The 23,533-nt window shown below is 37.1% G+C and overlaps 1 protein-coding gene and 1 long non-coding RNA gene across 4 annotated transcripts in view; one reads left to right on the forward strand and one right to left on the reverse strand.

The window, feature by feature from the left end:
• LOC134534694 (uncharacterized) overlaps positions 1-9,151 on the forward strand; it is a 68,045-nt gene extending 58,894 nt beyond the window's left edge. For all 3 annotated transcript variants that reach the window (XR_010075520.1, XR_010075521.1, XR_010075522.1), the window contains exons 4-5: positions 6,358-6,645; positions 8,321-9,151. This is a non-coding gene — a long non-coding RNA (uncharacterized LOC134534694). The remainder of the gene's footprint in view (positions 1-6,357; positions 6,646-8,320) is intronic.
• LOC134534691 (esterase E4-like) lies at positions 1,226-23,030 on the reverse strand. Its single transcript, XM_063373166.1, has 10 exons — positions 22,770-23,030; positions 16,830-16,964; positions 15,197-15,356; positions 12,648-12,833; positions 8,346-8,536; positions 6,378-6,549; positions 4,922-5,100; positions 2,206-2,353; positions 1,674-1,806; positions 1,226-1,496 (listed from the first exon to the last, which is right to left on the reverse strand). The coding sequence occupies exons 1-10, from the start codon at positions 22,998-23,000 to the stop codon at positions 1,313-1,315; spliced, it is 1,719 nt and encodes a 572-aa protein (XP_063229236.1). The 5' UTR covers positions 23,001-23,030; the 3' UTR covers positions 1,226-1,312.
• Positions 23,031-23,533: the final 503 nt, after the last annotated feature.

Here is a 23,533-nt window from a genome sequence, read left to right on the forward strand (position 1 = left end):
ATAATATTTATAACAATAAATTGCAAATCTTTTAAAAACTATCGAAAACTTTAAACTAAAACGAACGACGAACCATTACTGCAAGGGGTTGAAAAACCAGAGGTTTGAATAAAAATAATAAATAAATATTCCGTGTACAGTACAGAAAGACAAAACAATCATAACTGTTTTTAGTTTGTATAATATCAAATCCGTTATAATTTATTGCAGAATATAAACAAGATCTTAAACCTTTGGTTAAAACAATTTTTCATGAGACAGAGGTTGAAATTTAAAAAAATAAAATGCTAAACTTCCTTATAAAAATTAGTTTGGATTTATTTTAAACTATCGTAATGTTATCTTAAACCTTGGTCTAAAGCAAATTTTTTTACGTCCACACATTAGTGCCAGGGATAAAAAAAATAGTGTTTGATGGTCAAAAATATGCATGACTACTTAAGTCGGCATAGTATGAAATTTGTTGTAAGCTATTCAATGCTGAATGCATTAAGCTAAAAACATTATAAACATTTTCGCTGTATGGAATATGAGAAAATATTTTATCAATAATTCTGGAATATTGGACAACATATGTGATGTCACGTACATTAAGTTCTTTAAATGGCCCATATGTTCAGAACATTTCCAGAACATTTCCAGGAGAAAAATAAACTTTGAAATCTACCTAGCACTGTATGTTGTGCTCAAAGGAATTTTTTTTAGTAAGTATTTGCGTCAAAAAAAGTATACAAACCCACGAATATTCAATTATAACACAATAGCAGGATATTTTGAAGTGATTTTGGATGAGTGAGGCTGTTTTTTTTTTTTTTTTTTTTTTTTTTTACCTTTTCTTAACTTTGCACAAAATTAATAGGAATTGAAAGCATTTTATTATTTTTATTGTTAGATTACTTGATTTCCTTGGGTCACAATGTATTTGCTGCCCATTTCGGAATGGCCGTTTAAAAGAGGAGTTCAATGTGAGAGATGATGGTTTGATCGGCCTGTTGCCTAGTTTGAGGTGTCCGGCGCGACTGGGATGATCTAGCGAGATGATGCTGCGATGGAGAGCCATCACCTTCCGCAGCACCCAGTCCTGAACGCGGGAAGAAAATCTTCCACGGCCGGGAATAGAACCCAGGACCATTGTCTCATCAGCCATCGAGCTATCAGCTTGGACAGTCGACGGGGATGCCGTTGTTTACAAAGACACAATACAAAAGTTTTAAGACAGTACACATTTGTTTTTAAATTTATTGTTGCGTAGGTACAAATTACAGAAGTATATCGCATTGAACTATCTTAATGTATTTTCTGCTTCATAACTTTAATGAGCGTAGCATTTTGGCATTTGAAGGGGGAAGAGTCTATCCCACAGAGCCAATCTTTCCTGAAACAGCCCTTCCTTCATTTCCATCACAGTGCCTTCGTCCAGGTATTTTGAGTTCGTTGTCGTTATTGGTTCCCATAAGACGTTGTTGAAGAGCTCCGTCCTATTTGGTGTGGGATTCCTTGAACAGAAACAATTATGTTGTTAATCGTACTCATTTTAGCAAGTGTAGTACTAGCTTGTCAAATCCAAGTTGTTTAAAGAAATTCAAAGAATATGAATTTGCTGCTTTGTAATTTTATTTTTCACCGTGTATTAACGAAACATTCGTCATCAAAATAGTGTATTTTTTACTCACCCTGTCTGGATGAAATTAGCCCACAGCTGTGTCAGACGTTTCACCATTAATACCTCAGGATCATTTTCCGTGAAAAATGGGGCAAGTACAGATATGTAAAACAGATACAGTGTTTCGTCATGATGCACAACTCCTGAAATAAAAAAATCAAATTAGTTTTTTTTTATATTTCACATTTAATATCATAATATTAATAATAGTGAGTAAATATTTTTAATAAAAAGTATTGAGTGATTTTTTTACTGATATTAAAAATAACTTCAATTTTCCGCTTCGCAATATCAAGTCGATTACCCTGAACTAACCATTGATAACTTTAACCAAATTCAAAACAAAGTTATTGAAAACCTATTTTTTTTTGTGCTGATGGACCTTTCTCGGCAAAATTGTCCCAAGATATGAATTTTGTATTACTTTAAAAAGTAAAAGTACTGATTTTGTTAACGTTTCTTTACAACTATATGTACATTCTGCGTTGGTCGAGTACCGCTGTGATATTAATTAACTTCTTGAATTTTAATTTCTAACTTACCAAATGGCGTGGTTGTGTTTTCCAAGTAGACATAGCTGTACCTCCCAGGAAATGAAAACTTGTAGTAGTAAACAGGTTGACTGTTCACACACGGAAGCACCTTCGATGTTCTGTGCACTCCGAAACCAACCAGGGCGTCTGAATAAAGCTGTGCGCACACACACACACACACACACACACAAAACAAATGAATAAAGATTTGTGTTGACACATCGAAGATACAGATTGGGACAAAAGGTGTGTATCGGTTTTTGAAGGGCTATTTAATAAAAAGCAGTCATGGGGACTGTCGACAAGAAGTGAAAACTTAAAACTTTGTTTTTAAATGTGTAATATGACATCATTTCTACGTCAAATGTAAGTAAGAAAATGATTTTTGTATTATATCGCTAGGATGTCGGTGACGCAAACCCATAAGTTTTGCCCCTACCAGTAATAACTTTAAAATTAGAAGAAATTAAGTCTTATCTTTAAAAAAAATCAAAAAACTATGAACTTAAATTCACAAATAATCAACATTCACTGCGTAAATAAATAAACAAAAGGAAATCGCTCAACGCGGTCAGTTTAACTTCACTTACTGCGACTACAGCATGTCGGTGCCGCGAACTCACAAGATTTTACCCATCCAAAAAGAGTCCAACACACACATGATACAGTCGATTATTAGTGTTTATATGTAGGTACACAGGCCGCTGCGCGTCGTCAGTAGAGCAACACGTTACTAGCCAAGTCGGTGATACAAAACCATAAGTTTTGCCCCGGCCAATAATCGCCTAACTCGGCTAAAGAAGTTTTCACTTAAAAAACTGCGCAACTTACAGAAATGAGGTTTATTTTATTGTAATCAGTATACATTCCGATGTTTTAAATCAAGTTCTGAAGATCACATCGGGAAGATGGTGGCCATCAGACGCTATGTATTGATGAAGGCGATTTTGGAACTCTTCACCTGCTTTTCGGCGCATTTCAGCACAATTCCGAATTCGCATCTTCAGTTCTTCCACGGTGTCAGGACGCTGTTTGAAAACCTTTTCCTTGTGGTAACGCCTTGAGGGGCCCGCGATGACCGGATGTGAGCGTTTGTGACTTTTGCCTGTGTGGTTACTGCAAGGAGAAGGTTTTAAAAATCGTCCTCACACCTTGGAAGAACTGGAGATGCGAATTCGGGATAAAATCACCGCTAAACCCCTCGAAATGTGCCGAAAAGCGGTCGAAGAGTTCCGAAATCGCCTTCTTCAATACATCGCTGCTGATGGCCACCATCTTCCTGATGTGATCAGAACTTGACCAAAAAAAATGGGAATGTATAATGATTCCAGTAAAACAAACTTAATTTCTTTAAGTTGCTTCGTATTTTTAATAGCCCCTAAATCGATACATACCTTTTCCCCCATACTGTATAATTATTTGGTATGTAATTCATCTAAAGTACTCTTTTTCAGTAGTTTCTGAAACCAGCCGTTATTATGTAAACTAAAATTACGACAATAAACATTAACCTTTATCAAAAAAAGTTATCAGTAAAATATTTTACATGTTTATGGGCTCTTTAAGATTCATTTATTTTCATATGTGTTATCTGATGTACCTTGGGTGCTGTTTAAGAAAGCACAATAGGAGCTCTAGAAAAATGTTCCACATTGAGTTACTGACGTTTTGTGTTTTCTATATAACATTTCTGAAGACTAAATAAATATTATAAAAAAATTCTTAAACGAATATATGCATCTGGTATCAGAACTATGATTTTTCAAAAGTACAAGGAAACATCATTTGCAGTTACGAAAATATCGCAGGTATCTAAACGGGCGAATGAAGTACTGCAAATAAACTAATTTACTGATTAAAAATTTAAGAAAAATGGTAAACAGAAAAAAAACTATTAAACATTTAAGTAAGAGTACTTATTTAATTGCGTATTAAGTCAAGTCTTTTAAGAAACAATTTATGGCGAAAGTACTCAAATAATACGTAACGTATAGTGAAAATTGAGAGATAACTGGAGGTTATATCGCTTTGTTTAAAACCCCTTTCAATTTTCAAGTCATCGGTATTTATTAATTAAATATTAATCATACGTAAGAGTTAACTGTAGTTAGTTCGTAAATAATTATTTTTATAGTAAATAATTTAATACTGCACATTCCGCTCAAATTATTTTCTTTCTTTTAATAGAGCAGCTTTATTTCAACTTCTTTTAATATAATTTACCTATCTATTAATTTTTATTTGGTGTTTCCATTTAAGCAATAATGGCATTCGACAATCGAGAAAAAAATCATTCCGAACACGCCGGATCAAATATTGTCCATTTATTGATAATAAATGAAGTACAAATAATAAGGCCAGTTCTACAATGGCACGCAGACGGAGACGGACCCGTACGGGTTATCTCGGCAATGCTGAGCTCTTCCGTTTACGTTGCTCCGTGTGACCAATACAAACCCTGTATTTGACTACGGTGGTAGCCATAATTGTTTATGTTCTAAATACGTTAAAGATGTTTCAAGTACAAGAATATCTAGTGTTCTATTATAACTTAGTAGTATATTTTTTAATATATAAGTAAATTCTGTCCGTCCTACGATCTCGAAGCATAGGTAATATATTTTGTAATAAAATTAATATTTCGTTACCTTGAAATGCAATCTCATAAGTTGCAATTTGCTACGTTTCCGTACCATTGTAGAACGGGCCCTATACGCTGTCTCACCGTTCCAAGTCCATTGCGTGGCGTATTTTCAACATCCTTGTTCTTCAGGTAGAAGTTTCTCAGTTCATCAGTGATGTATCTTGAACGTTCTGTGCCCCGCTCGTACATGAAGGCAATGGGATACACTTCATAATAGTTATTGTTTATTTCATCTTTCCAGGTCGCATTCTTTAAAACATCTGTAACAAAATCACTGCTTATTAAAGAGAATATGTATTTATTTATTTATTAAAGGATATTTATTCATATATATTCATATTCATAATCATACAATCAGAATTCTTGGACATTGTCCAAGTTTATGTCTTAAAATAATACATGTTATCATAGTTGAGTTTTTAGCTAATGACATATTAACCTAGTCGTAAAAAAATATTATTCGAATGAGTCAATTACCATATTATGCTGCAAGTTCAAATTGCTATTTTCACACCATTAAATAGCAAAAGCATTCAATTTTTTATAATTATTCAAAAATGAGGACATCATTTAATGTTTATAAAAGTTTATTTTTACACGTTTTTTATCTTTGCTATCAAACAAGTTCTTATATAGTGTTGTTTATTGAATTTAAAGGAAAATTCTTATGTATGTCCTAGCATGTACTGCAATAATGAAATCATGTGGTAAACAGTTTTGAATTAATATTTTGTACGTACATATAATATAGCTTCATCTTGAAACTCTTTATTGTATATCATTTATAAATAAATAAATAAAAGTTAAGTTTTTCCTAAAACCACAAAAACCTCAGTTTTTCAGGGTTATACACCACAAAACGTATAAACACTTTCCGAAACAATTGAAATGAAATAAACTTGGTCTCATGTCTTTAAAAAAAAAAGACACAGGCTAGGAAAAATTAAAAAAATAAAATCTTGAGCAAGTCGTTCAGTACTCGTCAGAAATTTGTAACATCTAACCTCGATAACGAGCAAATTCATGTGTTCTCGTGTTCTCAAGTTGCCAATACACTAAAATTACGTTAATAGGAAACCGAAATTTAACGTGGAATAATTTAAAGAAATAATAATGAGCGTGATGAATAACCGCAACATGTGCTATCAACGAATTTAATGAGGTGAATCACACGTAGTTTCGGCACCCGCCGTTAGAATTCGCTGCCGGAGCAGCTACGTCAACTATTGAATCAGATAAAAGCGAAAACGTCTTGGAAAAAAAATTAAATCTCCAGCTTTGGACCTGATTTTTGAAAAATAATTTCATTAAAATACTTCCCATCTTGTTAGGATTCATTAAAGTGTTAATAATTTAAAGTTTCACACGGTCTTTCACGCCAACCGCCTCAGATGGCAGCACCGTGGTTACACATTTCTGTCGCATTCACGAAATTACTCGTACCAAATGCCATAAGAGCTGCGATGTTACACATCATAAATTTGTATTTATATGTGGTTGCGGTTGTGTACCCGCAGCAGAGACTCGCTCGACTCACCCAGCGACCTCCAGGCGAACTCGTCCTGCGTCATGCCGGTGATGAGCGGCACGTGCACGAAGTCCCCGGACAGCAGCGACTGCTGCGGCTCCACCGTCAGGAACTGCTCCTCGCTGTCGCCGGCCCGCTCCAGCGTCGGCATGAACGACACTATGGGGTCCCAGGCGAACTCCTGCGCCATCGTCACCGCGGCGTCAACACGCTTCTCCGTTCTCCGAACACCTCCCTCCTCGTTCCCCGCACAGGAGTCAGGCATTAGCCGTCAGAGGTGAAGCCTTGTACTGATGTTTACATGCCAATATGGCGGCAGTTTGTTTATGTTTTTATTAGCTTTTATTAACGACTGTAGTTAAGCTGTTCGCAAGAAAATTTTATCAAAATATGACTGGTTAATATTGTTATATATATATATATATATATATATATATATATATATATATATATATATATATATATTAAAAGTTCAAAACGAATCTTCGTAACACGAATGTAATATGAGTTGACATTTTTTATCCAATTTAACAATACAGGTACAGCTGATACAATTGTAAACAAACGGTCGCCATATTGGTACGTGCAGTACACTGTATCCCCCTCCCATTGTGGCTTCAATAACCCCTCTCTCCCCCCCCCCCGGGCCTAGCTACACCTGTATATTACGCTAATCTGTGATTGTAGTTCCGATTTAGAATGGGAAGCCTACAGTTCACTGGGATAAAAGCCACGCCCGAACAGTTTCGAAGTTTTCCATAAATTGCCGATTTCTCATGAAAAACACCATATTACAAGTATTTATATATTTTACGGTCATAGAGTATTTTGAATAAATATAACTTTACCTAACCTAGCCTACCGTTCCGAGAAAAAAAAGTCTTATTAAGTTCACTGACCGAACCTAACTTAACCTTTTATTTCGATTGTGGTTGTGTCTTTTATCCCTGTGAACTGTAGTCTATCCAATTAGGATTGTTGTTGCGTTGCCGTAGCCATTACAATAACAGGCGCACTCGTTGTTTTGGGTGTCGGGACAATTCCGGACACCGAAAATTCCGGACAGCGAACTGCTCTAGTGCACTCGAGGGCAGGTAAAGTATGCGGGATGGCAAGTATCAGGGGTGGCCACGTTTAGAAATAGCGCTTAAAGAATCGATGAAATAATAAATACACAAATATAATCAAAATGGTGTGTGAGACCGAGACTTTAGGTGTAACTCACACGCCATGTTGATTTTCTTATTTATCTAGTCTTTACTAACATTTAATATTTAACACTGTAGATACATTTCTTGTTTTTTGTTGTTAAGTCTGGGTGTAAAATGTCGCGCAAGTGTTTATAATTGATATCATTTGCGTGACTTGTTACAGAAATTATAACACACTTGGTAAATTTCTGTTGAAAATATCAATAGCAGAAAAACAAATGTAAGAGAGGTATAGTGTTAAATTTACCGAAATAGCACTTAACTGATATAGTAATGACGATAAAATGAAAATGTGAGCGAGTCTTCCAGTACTCGAAAGAGATGTGCAACATTTTACCTCGGTAACGAGCAAATTCGCAAACTCCGACACGAAATTTAACGTACTGTAGAGGTTTTTTTTAATAATGCCGAGCTTGATGAAAACACGCAAATTGTGTTTTCAACTACATTTCTGGACGCGAATCACACACAGTTTCCGCACCCGCGCGCTAGAATTCGCTGCCGGAGCAGCTACGTCGACTATTGAATAATTAGATTTGCAGAATATAATTTTAAACTATATAATGAAACGGCTCCGATAAAAGCTAATACTTAAAAAAAAACTAAACTTCGGCTTTGGACCTTATTTTCGACAAGGAATTTTATTAAAATACTGTCCGGCTTGTTATTTTTAACTAAACAGTTAATACTGCAAAGTTTCCCTTTGGCTTTGTGAACTTTGATTCGCGCCATCCGCCACAGATGGCAGCACATCGCACGCGGTTACCCGGTATATGTCGATGGCGCGGCCCATCTCCAAGGCGTCCACTCGCAGCAGACAGCTCCTGATGGCCTCCGACGAGTCGACCGGACAGCGGAAGTGGCGCGCCAGCTTCCTGGCCACGGGCAGCGGGTCGCGGTCCACGGACCACTTGAAGAAGGGCGAGCCGCTCATGGCGATGGCCCGGTGGAACAGACCTTGCACAGAAAATAAATATATCTCTTCACTTTCACGAAACATTCCTCTGGGAACCATTTGCCAAGAAAAGGTTTGTAATACTATACTTAACAAAAATATTGTTTATTTGTACAACACATTGTTACGGTTATTTTTGTTTATCTGAAATATATTTTTGTAGTGAAACTTCTTTGCTGATGGGGCTACAACTTAAGGCGTTTCGAAAATTCGGATCGCATGAGGGGAATAGTTAGGTACCCGGTGGGGGAACCGGTAGAGGAGGGGAGTGCGTCAGCGGCAACGTCACTCCAACGCATGCGCTAGCGGCCGAATGGGATTACGGCAAGGGGTTGGGGGGGGGGGAATTTGTACGCAGCGTAGCATGCTATTATGCTAATTGTAATGGCTGGAAGGGAAGACGGCAGGGGAGAGGTAGAACTGACGCAGCAAAGATGCTACGTAATTCTCGTAACGCTGATTGTGTTTGTCTATTCCTCAGTTTTCGTAACGGCTAACGATTGACGCTACCGTAGTTCTATTATTTTATTTAAAGTATCTTTAATTTATTTATTCTTTTGTAAAAGAGTTATTAATTTGTGCAATAGTGTGATTGAAAAAATAAAAAATACGTATAGGTAAAAGTGTAATTTTATTTTTGGTATGTGAACACTGTAAGTTGAAATGTCAAAAAAACATATATCGTAGACTTGTGAGATATAAGTACTTTATAAGTGTTATTAATGTTCGATTGGATTGTTTTTTTTTGTTCTTTCATTTTATTCAGCTGGAGATCGTGGTTTGATATCATGTTTAAAAATAATAACAATACAGAAGCAGATAAGAGGTATTATCAAAGGCAACTTGGGGATAAACCGCCAAAAGAGGCGCGGAAAGGGGGCTTTTTTTTTTTTTTTTCATTTGCGATCATACCCGCATACGTTATCATCTTTTTCATCAGTTATTTTTTTTTTTTCAAATTAAAAATACTAACAATATCTTTATCTATAACTAATAAGTATGAATGTTCACTTCTGTCACGCGTGGACTGCACGCACACAAATAGGCCTATTTTTTAACATTTAATACTGCTTGTGCTTACGAAAATTGGCATATATTTTTATTTTTCATTGATGTTTTATGCAAGCAATTTTTTAACACGTGGCCAAGATAATCTAATGTTCCAGAATTTGACTTTACTTGGTTTTATTATGCTTGTCTATGTGCGCAGGTAATACTGAAGATCTATTCAGGAAACGGCTTAAAAAAAAAACGAATGTAGGTACTGGGACAACACAAATCATAAATGCCCGGACAACAATCCGAACCTAGTATTAGCCTACTGCAAAAAAAAATGTGTAGCTCTATTAGCTCTAAATTTACTTTCATGTACAAATTAAAAAAATATCTGTAATTTTACATGATTATTTCAGTTAATGCGATACACACGTATCAGATTTGCAGTTATTGCCACAGTATTGTTGACATATTTTATTATTATATTTTTTAATTGTGGATATTGAAAAGTGGCCAATTAAATAGTAATGAGGGGGCCCGAAAACATTATTTGTCTCACCCCTTCACGGCCTTGTACGCAAGGAAATCAAGAAAACCACAGTCGTTGGAGAAGAACGAAAGCCACGGGACATGACCGATCCTACAACTTGAAATCATTAAGCAGTAAGGAACAATACTTCTTTGAAATATTCTTGCGATTTCTTTTACATCCTTCATTTCTGGTTTAGGTACACTTAGGTCGTAGAGAAACCTCAAGAACGGACAGAGAGATGAATACACAAATCATCAATCTGTGTGTGCCTGATGACGGGAGCAGATGTCAGCTCCTGAAACGTCGCAGCTGTTTTGTCTTAGGAAGCCTATGTGTTTGCCTTTGCTCTAGTCGTTGTGTTATGCAGAATATCTGTTCAGTCTCGCGCCGCTTTTAGTTAGATTTAAAAGAAACACTACATATTGTAACCGTTACTATGGTGCGACTACCGGAGAATTTTTATTTAGTTTTTCGTTTCATGGTCCCCCCAAACCATCGTCAACTCAAAAGTTATATATATATATATATATATATATATATATATATATAATCCTAATTTTGTGGACACGATAACTGCGGAAATTTTTCACAAATCACTTCCAAACTGATCATAAAATCTAATAGTGGAAAATCGTGAACAAGTTTGTTAATGGGTAATGTCCGGCCAAAGGGGTATAAATGGTGAAGGATTTTTTAAAAACAGAAAAGTCACTGTAACTCGCGTAATATGGACAATATCACATCCGTTTGAACGTATTATAACACTTAAGAGTAATACCAACATATTTTGTCTAAATACGTTTTTTATACTACAAACCATAACTTCAAGTGGTTAGAATAACAAGGGTTGGAGGACAAAAAAAATCACATCGAATTCGTACAAATTGTTAATCTTATAATTAATTTGTATGCAGAACTTTTGACCGAAACATTTTTTTGATAAGACGAACCATTGTTTTTTCAGGGGGTTGAAAAAAATGAAGGGTTAGAATTTAAAAAAAAAAATCTTAATTTTCTCACCAAGTACACTTTTAAATCCGTTCGTCTAAAATAAATTTTTATACGACCAACCATTCCTGCAAGGGTTAGAATAAACAAAAGTTAGAGGACAAAAACATCATACCTCCATTCGAAGGGAAAACATCGAATTCATATAAACCGTTGTTAATATTATAATTTTTTTTCTATAACATTTGTCTGAAACCATTTTTGATAAGGCGAACCATCGTTGCAGGGGGTGGAATTAAAAAAGAATTCATAACTCCCTAAGTAGCTAGCTACATAATTTAATCCGTTCAAATTTTTTGTAAATCTTTTAGTTTTTTACTAAAACTTTTGTGTGAAACAATTTTCGATAAGACTAACCCTTACTGTAGGGGTTGAAAAACCTGAGGTTGAAATAAGAAAATAAATAAACTTCCCTACCATGTACTCTATCGAAGTAATGTTTATTTTTGTTTAACTTTTCTATGTTGTTGAAAACTTTTTTCCCAAGTAAATTTTACATCACAAATCATTACTGCAAGGGTTGGAAATATCAAGGGTATAAAGACAAAATATCATTACATTTTTTAGTAGATATACTATCAAATCCATTGTAATTTATTGTGAAACTAAGCTTTAACTAAATCCTTTGGCTGAAACAATTTTTAATTAAACGAACTATTACCGTAAAAACAGAGGTTGAAATTTAAAAAAAAAAAAACCTTATCAAATTCGTTGAAATTTATTAATAGCAATCTTAATATTGCCTTAAACCTTGTTCTAAAGCAAAAAATTACAAGACCACGTATTAGTGCAAGGGATAAAAAATTGTGTTTGGAAGTCAGAAATAATTGCATAACTACCTTTATTAGGCAAAAAATCAAATTCGTTAAGATATTCAATGTTGAATGCATTAAGTTAAAAACAGTCAAAATAGGTTTGCCGCATGGAATATGATAAAATTTTAAATCTAAATATTTCAATGCTGGAAAACATGAAGGAAGTTATGTAGGCTACGTCAAGTTCATAAAATTTTTCAGGAGTTTATAGAAGTTTCCAAATTATTTCCAGAAGAAATAGGTACATCGAAATCTGTCTACGCCAGTAGGCTGTGCCGAAAGGGATTTTTATTTATTTAGGAAGTCTACTGTGTTCTTCTGTCGTAGTAGTATTGTCCTTAATATCTGTTTAGTATCATCTCTGGGTTCGTCAGTATCGCTATGTTGTCTGTATTTACTGCTCTTGTTGCAACTGTTTCGTCGTTGTCAGCCAAATGTGTTCGTATGTGCTGTGGTATTTTTCTTCCCGATACCTTCGACGAAATTTTCTGTCTATGTTGAACCCTGCCGTGCTGCAGGTATAGGAGGGTCGCGGCAGTAGGGACCCGCCTGCGCCTGACGCCATCCGACTTGCTGGCATATAAGGGAGTATTTGGGCGGAGGGCAACACAACAGGGTTTGAGCTTATTGTATTGCACCGCACCATGAGCCGTATTCGCAAGAAAACGGTATTCTTTCAAGTACATATAATTTGTATTACTTGTTTATCAGTGTTGTGTGAGTATTGTTGGGCGCGATGAGCATGCGCCGGCGAAGGCTCACCTCTGGACATGGGTGAGACCATGTGAAACATGACGCTCATGGACCCCGCGCTGTAGCCCGCTATGGTGACGGAGTCAGGGTCGCCGCCGAAGGCGCCTATGTTCTGGCGCACCCATCGCAGCACCGCCACCTGGTCCTTCATGGCGTAGTTGCCCGGCAGCACGCCGTCGCCCGTGGACAGCAGACCTGCAGTTCAGGTTCGCGTGAGTCACAGTTTCTGCGCGGCGACACACAAACATAACCGACACAAATAAACTACTTTACCAAAACACTCGCGTGAATTCTCCCTGATGTGAACATTTTCTAATCAACTTTCAACAGTCAAAACGTTAAATAATTATTCCTAAAAAAATTTAAGTACTGATGTTACTTACTTTAAACACTAACTCACAAGGATCATAACGGAGCATTAATAAAAACATTCAAAAACTTAATGAGTTTACAGCAAAAACCAAGTGCATGTTTACAACAGACCTCAAAATTGGGAATATGGCGTACTTTATACGAAGATCCAATGATCTGGAATTACGAAGAACGCTTCGTTTATCTTAGCTGCAATCTTAATGGTAAAGTCCGTAAATGTACTGTAATATCTTAACAGTGCTTTCCCGCCAACAAATGAATTCAGTTCAACTCTAACATTACCTGCCTCGCGTCTATTCCAAAGTGACGATCTACCAACTCAAATAGTTTTGGACTTTGCCTTCTTGGCATTGACTAAAATACAACGCTTAACAAATGTTCAAAAGCGTTCATTAGCTGGGATGCACCAAATGCGACGATCGTGCAGTCTGCGAATAGCGATAGCGATTTCGTGATTTCGCGATAGCGAAAATGTTTCGTTATGGAAACGTTCAACATGCCAAGAAAATACGACAGGAATCTGAGATTATTGCATATGAATCATCTTCAAACAACTGGTTTAATAAATTCAGTCGGAATTAATTAATTAATTGTGACTTGATGTCTTGTCATGATCACGAGAGATGAACAGGATCAAAACAGTGAAATTAAGCAGTGACAAGAAATGAATACTTTTGATTTACTCAATTCATCTATATGTGTATAAAAATTTCAGCCTCCATATGTTTGTGTTCGCAAAATTCGAAAAGTAGTAGATCGATTGACTTGAAATTTTGACACGCGAAATACGCAAAAGTTGTTATAGTAAAAATTTCCAAAAAAAAAAAAAAAAAAATAGGAAAGGTTTTTAGTAAGTCCATCATTTTCAAAGAAAAAAAGCATGAATTTTGATATTATAGTGTTCGGTTGTAAATAAAAATACATGGGTCTGAGCGTTTTTGGAAAAAGAAAAATATTTACTTTTTAATAGAATAGTTATTCGTTTTATTCACTTTCTACTAATATGTAGTTTAGAACATAATTATCTCTGGACGGTCTAGCGAGAAAGGAGATTCGAATCTTCACAGAATGAATTATATTCTCCTTAGAATGCGCGCGCGGAAAAAAACATTTACCGCCGTCTTTTGTTTTTGTTTTGTCATAGCACGCCTTTTTACGCGTTGGCTCACAAGAAGTCATTATAAGCTTTAGAGGATACATTGAAATACTTGAGAAATAATTAGGTTCATTTTGGTGGGGCACTGGTGTTACTATCCGGTGACTTCAGGCAAACGCTTCCAGTTATATCTCGCTCAACACCAGTTGAAGAATTGAATACCTGGTAGAAATATTCACTTTTTGGAGCACAGTAAAAAATGCATTTTGACAACAAATATGAGAGTTCGGCTGATATATTTTCAAAGCATTTAGTCGAGGTCGGTAACTGCACTGTATCAACAAATCCAGAAACAAGAAAATTCATCTTCCCATCTAATTTTTACAATATCTGAATTTGAAAATTGGATTACCGATTGATTATATTACTCCAAAACATCGATCAAAGTTATGCAATTGCATACGATTGGTACTTAAAAAATTGATGAACAATCTATTTGAGGCAACAATTTTGATAGGACCTCATAAAAGTGAAGACCTACTACGTACCTCCACGAATGCTACTTATTCCGGCCGACTTAGCTTTCGAGTTCAAACGGCTTCAATTTCCAATACGCCTTGCGTTCGCTTTGACTTATCAATAAAGCGCAAGGACAATTTTTGAAAGTGTGCTGTTTGAATTTAAAAAAACTAATGTTTTTCTCATGGGCTCTCTCGCATGCTCAAGAGTCGGTAAATCATCTGATCTTTATGTTTATGCAGAAAATGGACAAACCAAAAATTTAGTTCAGCCACTAACTTAAAAATAAAAATACTTTTATGTGGAAAAAAAATTCTTCCTTTCATTCCACAGCATAGCCACAGCAGCGCAAAGCAGGGCATTAAATTGCATGATGTGTTTCCTCGGTGAATCTATGTTCGCTAGAATACTTTGATTTACTTTCCTATTCATTTCATTTCAGACTGAGCCACAGCGAAGTGTGGTCGGGTTTAGATAGTTATCTATATTTTAAAAAAAAGGAACACAAAATTTAAATGAAAATCCACAGTGAAGTAAAACAAAAAGAACAAGTAAACAAACATAACCTCACCTAGAGCTCCAAGCCGATAGTTGTTCGTGACAAGAATTAGCTCGTGGTCCAGGAGGTATTGCGGACCAAGTATGGCGCTGTGTCCTGTGAACCCGTAGAATCCTCCTGGGTTGAAGAACACCACAACAGGTCTTCTGGGGTTAGAACGTCCATGTGGCAGCTGTGGGGGATGAAAAAGTTTTTTTAGTAGTGATGGATCAGGTCCCGATTTTCCCGTATTCGAATCTTGAATTCGAATCCCAGAGAGTACCTCGAATATTCCCCCTCGAATCCGAATCTAGGTGCCAAGGGTCAAAAATAAATTATATATAAATTGTAAAACACATAAACTATGGGCCTGAAACATTATACCTTTTACATACTTACCTATTTCACGTTAAGTTTCCAGAATCAATATACATGTACTTTTATTTATATAGTTACATGTTAAAATTACAATATCTTGTAACAGGAAAGGTATGAAGACAGAAATTGGCCTAGTAGATTTCAGAGGTTGTCATTGTTGAATTTTTTAATTTACTTTATTTCATTTATATTTTCCTTGGAATCTTTTTCCTCGAATATCAAATCCTTCGAATAATAAGAATTTGATGGTATTCGAGGATTTGGGGACTTGATGAATACCTTGTTTTTAGTGTGTAAAATTAATACATTACACATGCCAAATTTTTTTCACGTGACATTCATACCCTTTACCTATAGTGAAACCTCAAAATTTTCTTAAATTTTACTTGTACCGAAATAGGCAGCCGTATTCGAACACAGTCAAATCTTGATTTCCAATTACTACAGAAATAAATTGTGCATTAAGTATGCTGCCTCAAACAGACATGCTTACAAGCTGACTCAAATTAAAATACAGAAAGTACCTTCGTGATTAGTGCGGTATAAAAATTAATATTTGGTAGGATTTATTTTAGACAGTTACACTAGTACAAAATTCTGACTAAAGTTATGACAGTTTTGTACTGTAAATACCAAAGGGAAGGGAAGTGCGTAGTTAGGTATAGGCTACGTTTTTTTTAATGTATGTACTGAAGATTGAACATGGCTATACTGAAGATTGAACATGGCTATACTGAAGATTGAAGATTGCTATACTGAAGATTGAGCATTGCTAAAACGAGTGTGTTCGGAGTAATTTTTTGGAACGAAACTTCCGGTACAGATTCTTGAAAGCATTCGATGACATGCATTAAAACTTTATCTGTAGTGTTACAAAGATTCCTTTGGAAACCAGTTTGCAAGAAAGCTATTGTAACTTTTGCATATATGAAAAACGTTTTTCGAGATAATACTGAAAATTTCTTACAAAAATTGGTGCATAAATTAATTTTTTAATTGATGTTTCATTCAAACATTTAAAAAAAAAAGCCACGGAAAATATAATCGAATATTCACTAATTTGACTTTTATTTTGTTGTGCCATGCTTTATGTGCGCAGTTAATACTGTGAAGCTATTCAGAGAACGGTATACAAATAACTTTTTTACTAAACACAAAGCATAAACGCCCGGGTTCATGTAAATGCATAAATTTACAAATATTTGTAATTTTACGTTAATATTTTGGTTCCGTTTAAAAAAAGAGAGAGAGAGCGTGTAAGCAGCCGCGACACAGGTGAGCCACTGACCTTGGTGGTGTAGACGTTGAGGAAGAGGCAGTCCTCCGACATGGGCACCGGGTAGTCGGCCACGGGCTGCGGGCAGGCGCTGCCGTCCTCCGTGGCGTTGCGCACCCCGCTCCACGCGGCCACGGGCACGGGCGCCTGCGGGCACGTGGGCACGTGCTGCTTGCTACCCGCCACGCTGCAGCGGGTCGTTACCACAACGCCGAATGCCAAATTGACCGCACCGCCGACAGCTAGAAAAACGCTGTGTACCACAACGCCGAAATACAGTAACGCCGAAAAATGTTGTTGCGGGGAGGGGGGCCCACAGGAGCAAAATGAAAAACAACTGAATGAATTTGTGTGCTAACCTTACCTAACCTAACCTTTGTGGCAGTCCTGCAATGTAATTTTTCGGCGTTAATGTATTTCGGCGTTGTGGTACACAGCAGTTTTCTTGCAGTCGGCGCTGTAGTCAATTTGGCATTCGGCGTTATGGTTTTCGGCGTTATTGTACGTTCGGCGTTGTGGTGCGTCCCCTGCTGCAGTCACTTCCTTTCAAACTGTTTTCCAACACTTCGACGAATCGTTTGGATGTCCCGCAAACATCGCGCAGACAAAATCAGCTCGTGCACGGGGGGAGGGGGGAAATAGAGGGAATATATCCTATTTCTCCCCAGAAATCCTAATAAAGCTTAAAAATATATATTTATATTATTTCAACCAAAAAAGAAAAGAATTCGAAAACAAACATCAGGGAAACAGATCCTATAACCCCCAAGAAATTAAATTCTGCTTACGCTTTTGGACAAAATGTGGCTTCATGCAATAATGCATGTATTGCCTCTCTTTTCCATCCCTTGTTACATGAGAGGATTAATGACGCCATTTGGATTAAAAATTATATATATTCTAGCCAAAACTGGCAACACAGGCTTCATAATTCCGTTTCATGTCTCAACAGCAAAAAAAAAAAAATGACACTTGTTTAGAGGCTTATTTTATCTCATGCATCATCTGCATTCGCCCACGTCTAATAATATCACGCAGCGCACTCTTGGTGGATAAAATTAAAAAGTTGCTGAGAAATTTGGTTAATCCCAGTAACGTTAAGGTACCGAGCAGGTTATGTTATAGTTTTCGTTTGCTACATTATCATACTTTCATTAAAATTTAGAATTATATTATAATAAGTATTTTGTTTACAGTTCAACAGTTCATTGAGACATCATCAAACAATGTAAAAACAACGAAGACAAGCGAATAAAGAAGAGCAGAAGACCAGGCTTCAACTCTACTCTCTGGAGAAAATCGAGATAAGAATAAACTAGTTGCAGTGATAACACTCGGGCAGTGTTCAAATTGGCAGACACACAGGCCCAGATATCACAAATGAAGTGAATAGTTGGTTGAATTCGATCGGCCAAATCAATACCGTAAACTAAATTTTACTTTTCCCAGAAGCACATTCCGAAGTTCAACGAAGGCGAATATTTCGGACGTGTAACTGAAAAATGTGTGCTTCTTATACATTATTCGAATCCATCTGAATTATAAACATATACATACTTGACCCCAAAAGTGACGTCATGAGGTCAATCCGAACTGGAAGTGAATTATGTATGCAAGTACACAAGTACAATAATCTGTGTACTTCTCTCACTCTTTCTGGTGGAAAAAAATCGCAGATTTTAAAAGCGTTTTTGTGGGTTATATTTTATATGCCATTTCAGTTAATTAAAAGACTCATAAAAACATGTTCATTTTATGTTTTATTTCTTTTAACAAATAAAACAAAATATAAACATTTAAATTTTTTATAAGGAATTTAAAAAAAAACTCTTAGGTACTTACTGACTGCAACTATATAACAATTGTAGAATCATAAAGTAATTTGCCGATAATTCCTGTCAGTAATTAAGTAGACGAAATTAGGTACTAATCTCAGTTAGACATTGTATATACAATTAAATCTATTTTTTTATAAAAATAATGGCAACTACCTCTTTAACTGACGTTTGAAGAGACCAAAACATCCGCGTCCGTCCGAATTTCTCTAGTACATTTCACAGGGGCAAGTTAAGTATGTGAGGTCGTAAGTACGTAACTAGGTTTGTTTTACTCTCCGTCTCTTTTACTCCCTAGAAATAGTACGAGTTAGGAGCAAATGAACCTAGTTATAAAAGAGTATGTAACTAACTCTCTTATAGGCATAGAGAACGACCTGGCACAAAAGCATTCACCTAAAAAAAATCTAATCAAGATTTGTCTGAAGGTGAAACTCCTTAGGCAATACCTAACATAGTGCCACAAACGACGAGAGCTTAATAAAATATGTTTGCATGTGTTTTAACATAAGATCGTCATCTTTAATATATTACACACAACCTTTAGTAATTTAAAAAAAAACATGTTAAAAATACTTTATTACAAATATTGTGAGATATAAATATATGATTTTCATTGTAATTTGTAACATGTTATATAAGTTAATCATTGTTCTAAAAATCACAATACACATTCCGAATAACATAGAGCTAGAAGATCGCACCAAAACAACCAGCAGATAACTTGCCTTCGCAACTGTTCCTCGAGAGGAGTAGCATCGAGGGCAGACCTGAGTTACCCCCCCCCCCCCCCCTTTTCCGTTCCTAGAGTAAAACGGCCATCCGCCATACTGTCTCCGGCGAGTAAAACGCGCAAGGGCGCCCCGAGAGTTAAGCTGGACTCCCAATCATCCGTTTCATCCGTCCGTCCGTCGATTTCGGTCCGTTATTTCTCTCGACAATTATTACCGACTCTCAACCGTCCGCCATCCGTCCGTCCGTCACTATTCTAAAATATCAGTGCTACAACTTTCCGCCACATACTTTCTCAATTGTAAGGAAACTTTTGGTGAAAATAATTTACTTGAGATAATTAACTTTTGTTTTTATGAATGTGATAATAAGTTGACAGGCGGGAACCGTGCTTTGACAAGTGTATTAAACGGGTGCCGTCTTAAAAATAACACTAGTCATGCCAGCAATAAATAAAATTATGCTTCTTTTATTACTGCGTAAAAGGAAACAGAAAGAAGCTATTTCTATCCAGGCTTTTTCCCTCAGTTGCTTATCCCGATAGTCTTTGCTATATATATTATACAAATGCTCCCTTTCCCGGACGTAATTTATCAGCATTTCTTCCGAAAAGCTCATTCTCATAAGCAATCTTTACCGTTATTACGACAATAATAATCGGTCAATACGACACAGCCTTCTATATATTGCAAATTAAAAAATTCGAACACTGTTTTCGGAAAGTCGTATTAAAGACGATCGACTTAACAAGGCGGTGGACCATCCGTTGGTCCGTCAAAAGCTAAAGCTTGGCAAGGTTTTGACGGACGGACGGATGGAATTTTTCGGGCCATCTGATTGGCTGCAGATCACGTGATTGACGGGCGGACGGATGAAACGGATGATTGGGAGTCCAGCTTTAAAAGGTAAAACAAACCTACTGTGTCCTTGAGTTCGGACACGGCCTTAAGCTCGATTCACACTAACCAGCGGTCACGGTCAAGTCATGGTCAAGGATTACGGCGTGCGGTTCACACCTATTGTCATGTCCAAAAAAATTCGCAGCTATCATCCCTCCTTCATTTATACTCCCTTGCCGAAATCCATTTGAGCGCCGTCAAACACGAGACCTGCAGCCAACCAGGTGTCCTGAAAAATTCCATCCATTCTTAAAAATTTTGGCGTACTCATAACTTTCAACCGAACGGATGGATTTTTTTTATTATGCCTATGGTGAACAGCTTTACGCCAACGACCAGACACACAATCTTTTAACCGGCACTCTTTATAATATTTTAATTTATCCTGCAATGATTCGTCGACTATGATAGTTGTAAGTTGACAATGGACAATTGATGATGTCAACTTCGGTAAAATTAAGGTACTACTAGTCCAATTGCGCATGTTGGTTATTGTTTCTAATTTGTTTGTTGTAGGAATGCGACTACCAATCTGAATTTGTTTGACCTTTAAAGAATTTGGTGTGTTGACAACATTAGTGGCTTCACCAAGACATTTATTTCATTTTAAATTATTTGATGCTTTAGTATGATTAACTAGCTAACTTTGTTATTATAATATATTCTCGTGTGTTTTTTCTGAGCTACTTTTTTGACGAAGGTTTTTAAGTTGTATGTTTTGACTCTATGACACCTTACTAACGTACCAGAATTTTATCAGTAATGCTATAAATCCAAATTGGTCAGTAATTTAATCTAAACTATAATTATTGTTTAACATATATATTTTTTTGCAGAATGTATTTATGGCATATATAAGAGCGCACAATTATAGTTTAATTGGAGTAAAAACATTGATAGGTCAACGAGTTGATTAATGATTTTACTTTGGGATTCATATAGTATGTTGAGAGATATTTGACGCGAACATAACAAATGGGCTATAAAATTTATAAAATATAGTATATGTGACAATATTTTTGTTGTCTTTAGCCATCTCTAAGCCAGGTAGTCATACCACACAGATCATTGAATTCGTCGGGATTCATCGAGTCAAGTCAAGCCACTAGGGCGAGTGAAGTATGGAAGGTCGCACGTACACAAATGCGTACTTGAATTCGGACACAGTCTTACACTGGGTTTATAATTTCGCAAGGAATGCAATGAAGCAACAAGCAGTCAGTGAAAGAATATCATGATCGTTTATGAGCACTCAAGTCGCAAGGATGTTGAAAACCCAACAACTTCAAATTGTAAAACAGTAGAAAACTAATTTCTTTTCCGAAAATTAGAAAAAAATTAAAATGTTACAAATAAGTGTTATTTTCCTTCACTGTACAAAAACTTAACAAGTGAAAACGTCATGTGTTTTATAAAAACAAGATCGTAGCCTTCCATGCACATAATGTCAGTGTCTTTAAAGGTTTTCGGAATACTTCAATTCCCATTAGTAAGAAAGATGCGCAAGAAGTTGAAAGTTAAGCGCTGCTTGCGTTGTTGCTTGTTGCGTAGTTTATAAACACGTATTAAAAAAAAGTCGTTATTGAACTTTTTGCGTGTTGCGTTTCTTGTGGAGTTGTTAAACTAAATTTCCAAAGGGGGGGCAATATACCTTTTTATAAAGAATCATCGATCCCCCCTATTGAAGCGGGGGGTCCCGGGAAAATTTGTAATTCAAGGTGGAAAATGGTGCCTTTTAAGCAGTTTTATTATCTAAAAATTGATTACACAGCATTTTCTTTGCCCCCGTTTGCCCTCACTTCAAAGTTTCAGAGGGGGGGGGCAAAATACCCTTGCCCCCCCCCCCCTGTTGTTGCGCCCCTGGGTCTTAGGCCCGTTCTACGTCACGGAAATGGAGACGGATCTCACGGAATAACAAGCAGACGGATTAGCTCGGCAGTGCTGAGCTCTTCTGTTTGCGTTGCTCCGTGCGACCAATAGAAGCCGAGTATTTGTTTATGTTCTAAATCCGTTAAAAAATGTTTCAAGTACAAGAATGTATAGTGTTATATTATGAAATAGCTTGGCTTCTGGGTTGTAGCCGTGTCCTTGGCGAATAATTCACCGACGTTTCGGTTGACATTGCAGTCGCCATCATCAGAGGTAGGTAACAGGGTAGGTAACCAGTAGGTAACTGCTTCCTGATGATGGCGACTGCAATTTCGACCGAAACGTCAGTGAATTATTCGCCAAAGACACGGCTACAACCCAGAAGCCAAGCTACTTCAAACAATGGCCGTGAAAGCCTGCGAACATTATTAATGTTATATTATTATTTTGTTGTTTATTTATTATAAATCTAAATCTTACCGTGCATTTATCTCGAAGCATAATTTCTATTTTTAATAAAAATTAATGTTTTGCAACATTTAAACGCGATCTCATTGGTTGTCGTTTGTCACGTTGCCGTGCGGACGCGCTAGTCGCAGAGCGGAGGGCAGGCTCACCTTGAACCTGAGCTCCCCCAGCGGCGGCTCGGCGAACCTGACGCCGCGGAAGGCGTAGATGTCCTTGCCTTGGCGGGAGCGCATGACGCTGCCGCGCAGCTGACCCTGCGACGTGGCCACGACCGGGAACTGGCGGGCGGGCCGCCCCTTCACCCCGCCCCCGGCGGCGGCGGCGGCGGCGGCGAGCAGCGCCAGGAGGGCGGCGGCCGCCGTCATCTGAGTCGTGTTCATCGTCGCGTGTTGCTGGCGATACTGCGCTGGCGGCGCGCGAGCCGCGGTATTTATGTCGGTGCGGGAACCCTAACATTCACCCACTCCGAGTCAGACGCCGGGATAACCCGCTACATGCATTTTTTTATTTTTTTTATTCCGGTTAAATTTGGGTTAAGTTAAATAAGTTACATAAATTAAATCATAGCAAAAAAAAATTTCTCTCGAAATGATAGTATGCCTAGGTTATCGTAACTAGAACGAAAGGTTGGTTGGGTTAGGTCAGCGACATTTGAAGTATACTCTAAAACCGTGAAATTGTATCCCCCCCCCTTCCCACAACCTTACTAGAACTAAGTGTATTTTGTAGGAGAGGCGCAGGTTAGGGAGAGACCTAGGCGCGTCTCAGGCCGAAGTCTATACGCCTGGTCATGCAGGGATCAGCCATGCATGCATCGTGTGCTTTGTTCGGGGATTAGCTAGCCATGGCAACAATTGAAGTCATGACTAACTGGTCTATCTTAAATTTAGACTTAAAAACTATGTTCAGTTGG

The sequence above is a fragment of the Bacillus rossius genome, chromosome 8 (assembly GCF_032445375.1).
Source record: "Bacillus rossius redtenbacheri isolate Brsri chromosome 8, Brsri_v3, whole genome shotgun sequence".
NCBI classification, from domain to species: Eukaryota; Metazoa; Arthropoda; class Insecta; order Phasmatodea; family Bacillidae; genus Bacillus; species Bacillus rossius.

Bases quoted from the DNA above. Each gene is read 5' to 3' on its own strand.
- LOC134534691 (XM_063373166.1), bottom strand. From the start codon at position 23,000: ATGAACACGACTCAGATGACGGCGGCCGCCGCCCTCCTGGCGCTGCTC. The intron at 12,834-15,196 runs GTGAGGTTATGT...CCTGAACTGCAG, and splicing joins CTATCGGCTTGGAGCTCTAG to GTCTGCTGTCCACGGGCGAC. The intron at 6,550-8,345 runs GTAACCGCGTGC...ACGATGGCGCAG, and splicing joins GCGCCATCGACATATACCGG to GAGTTCGCCTGGGACCCCAT.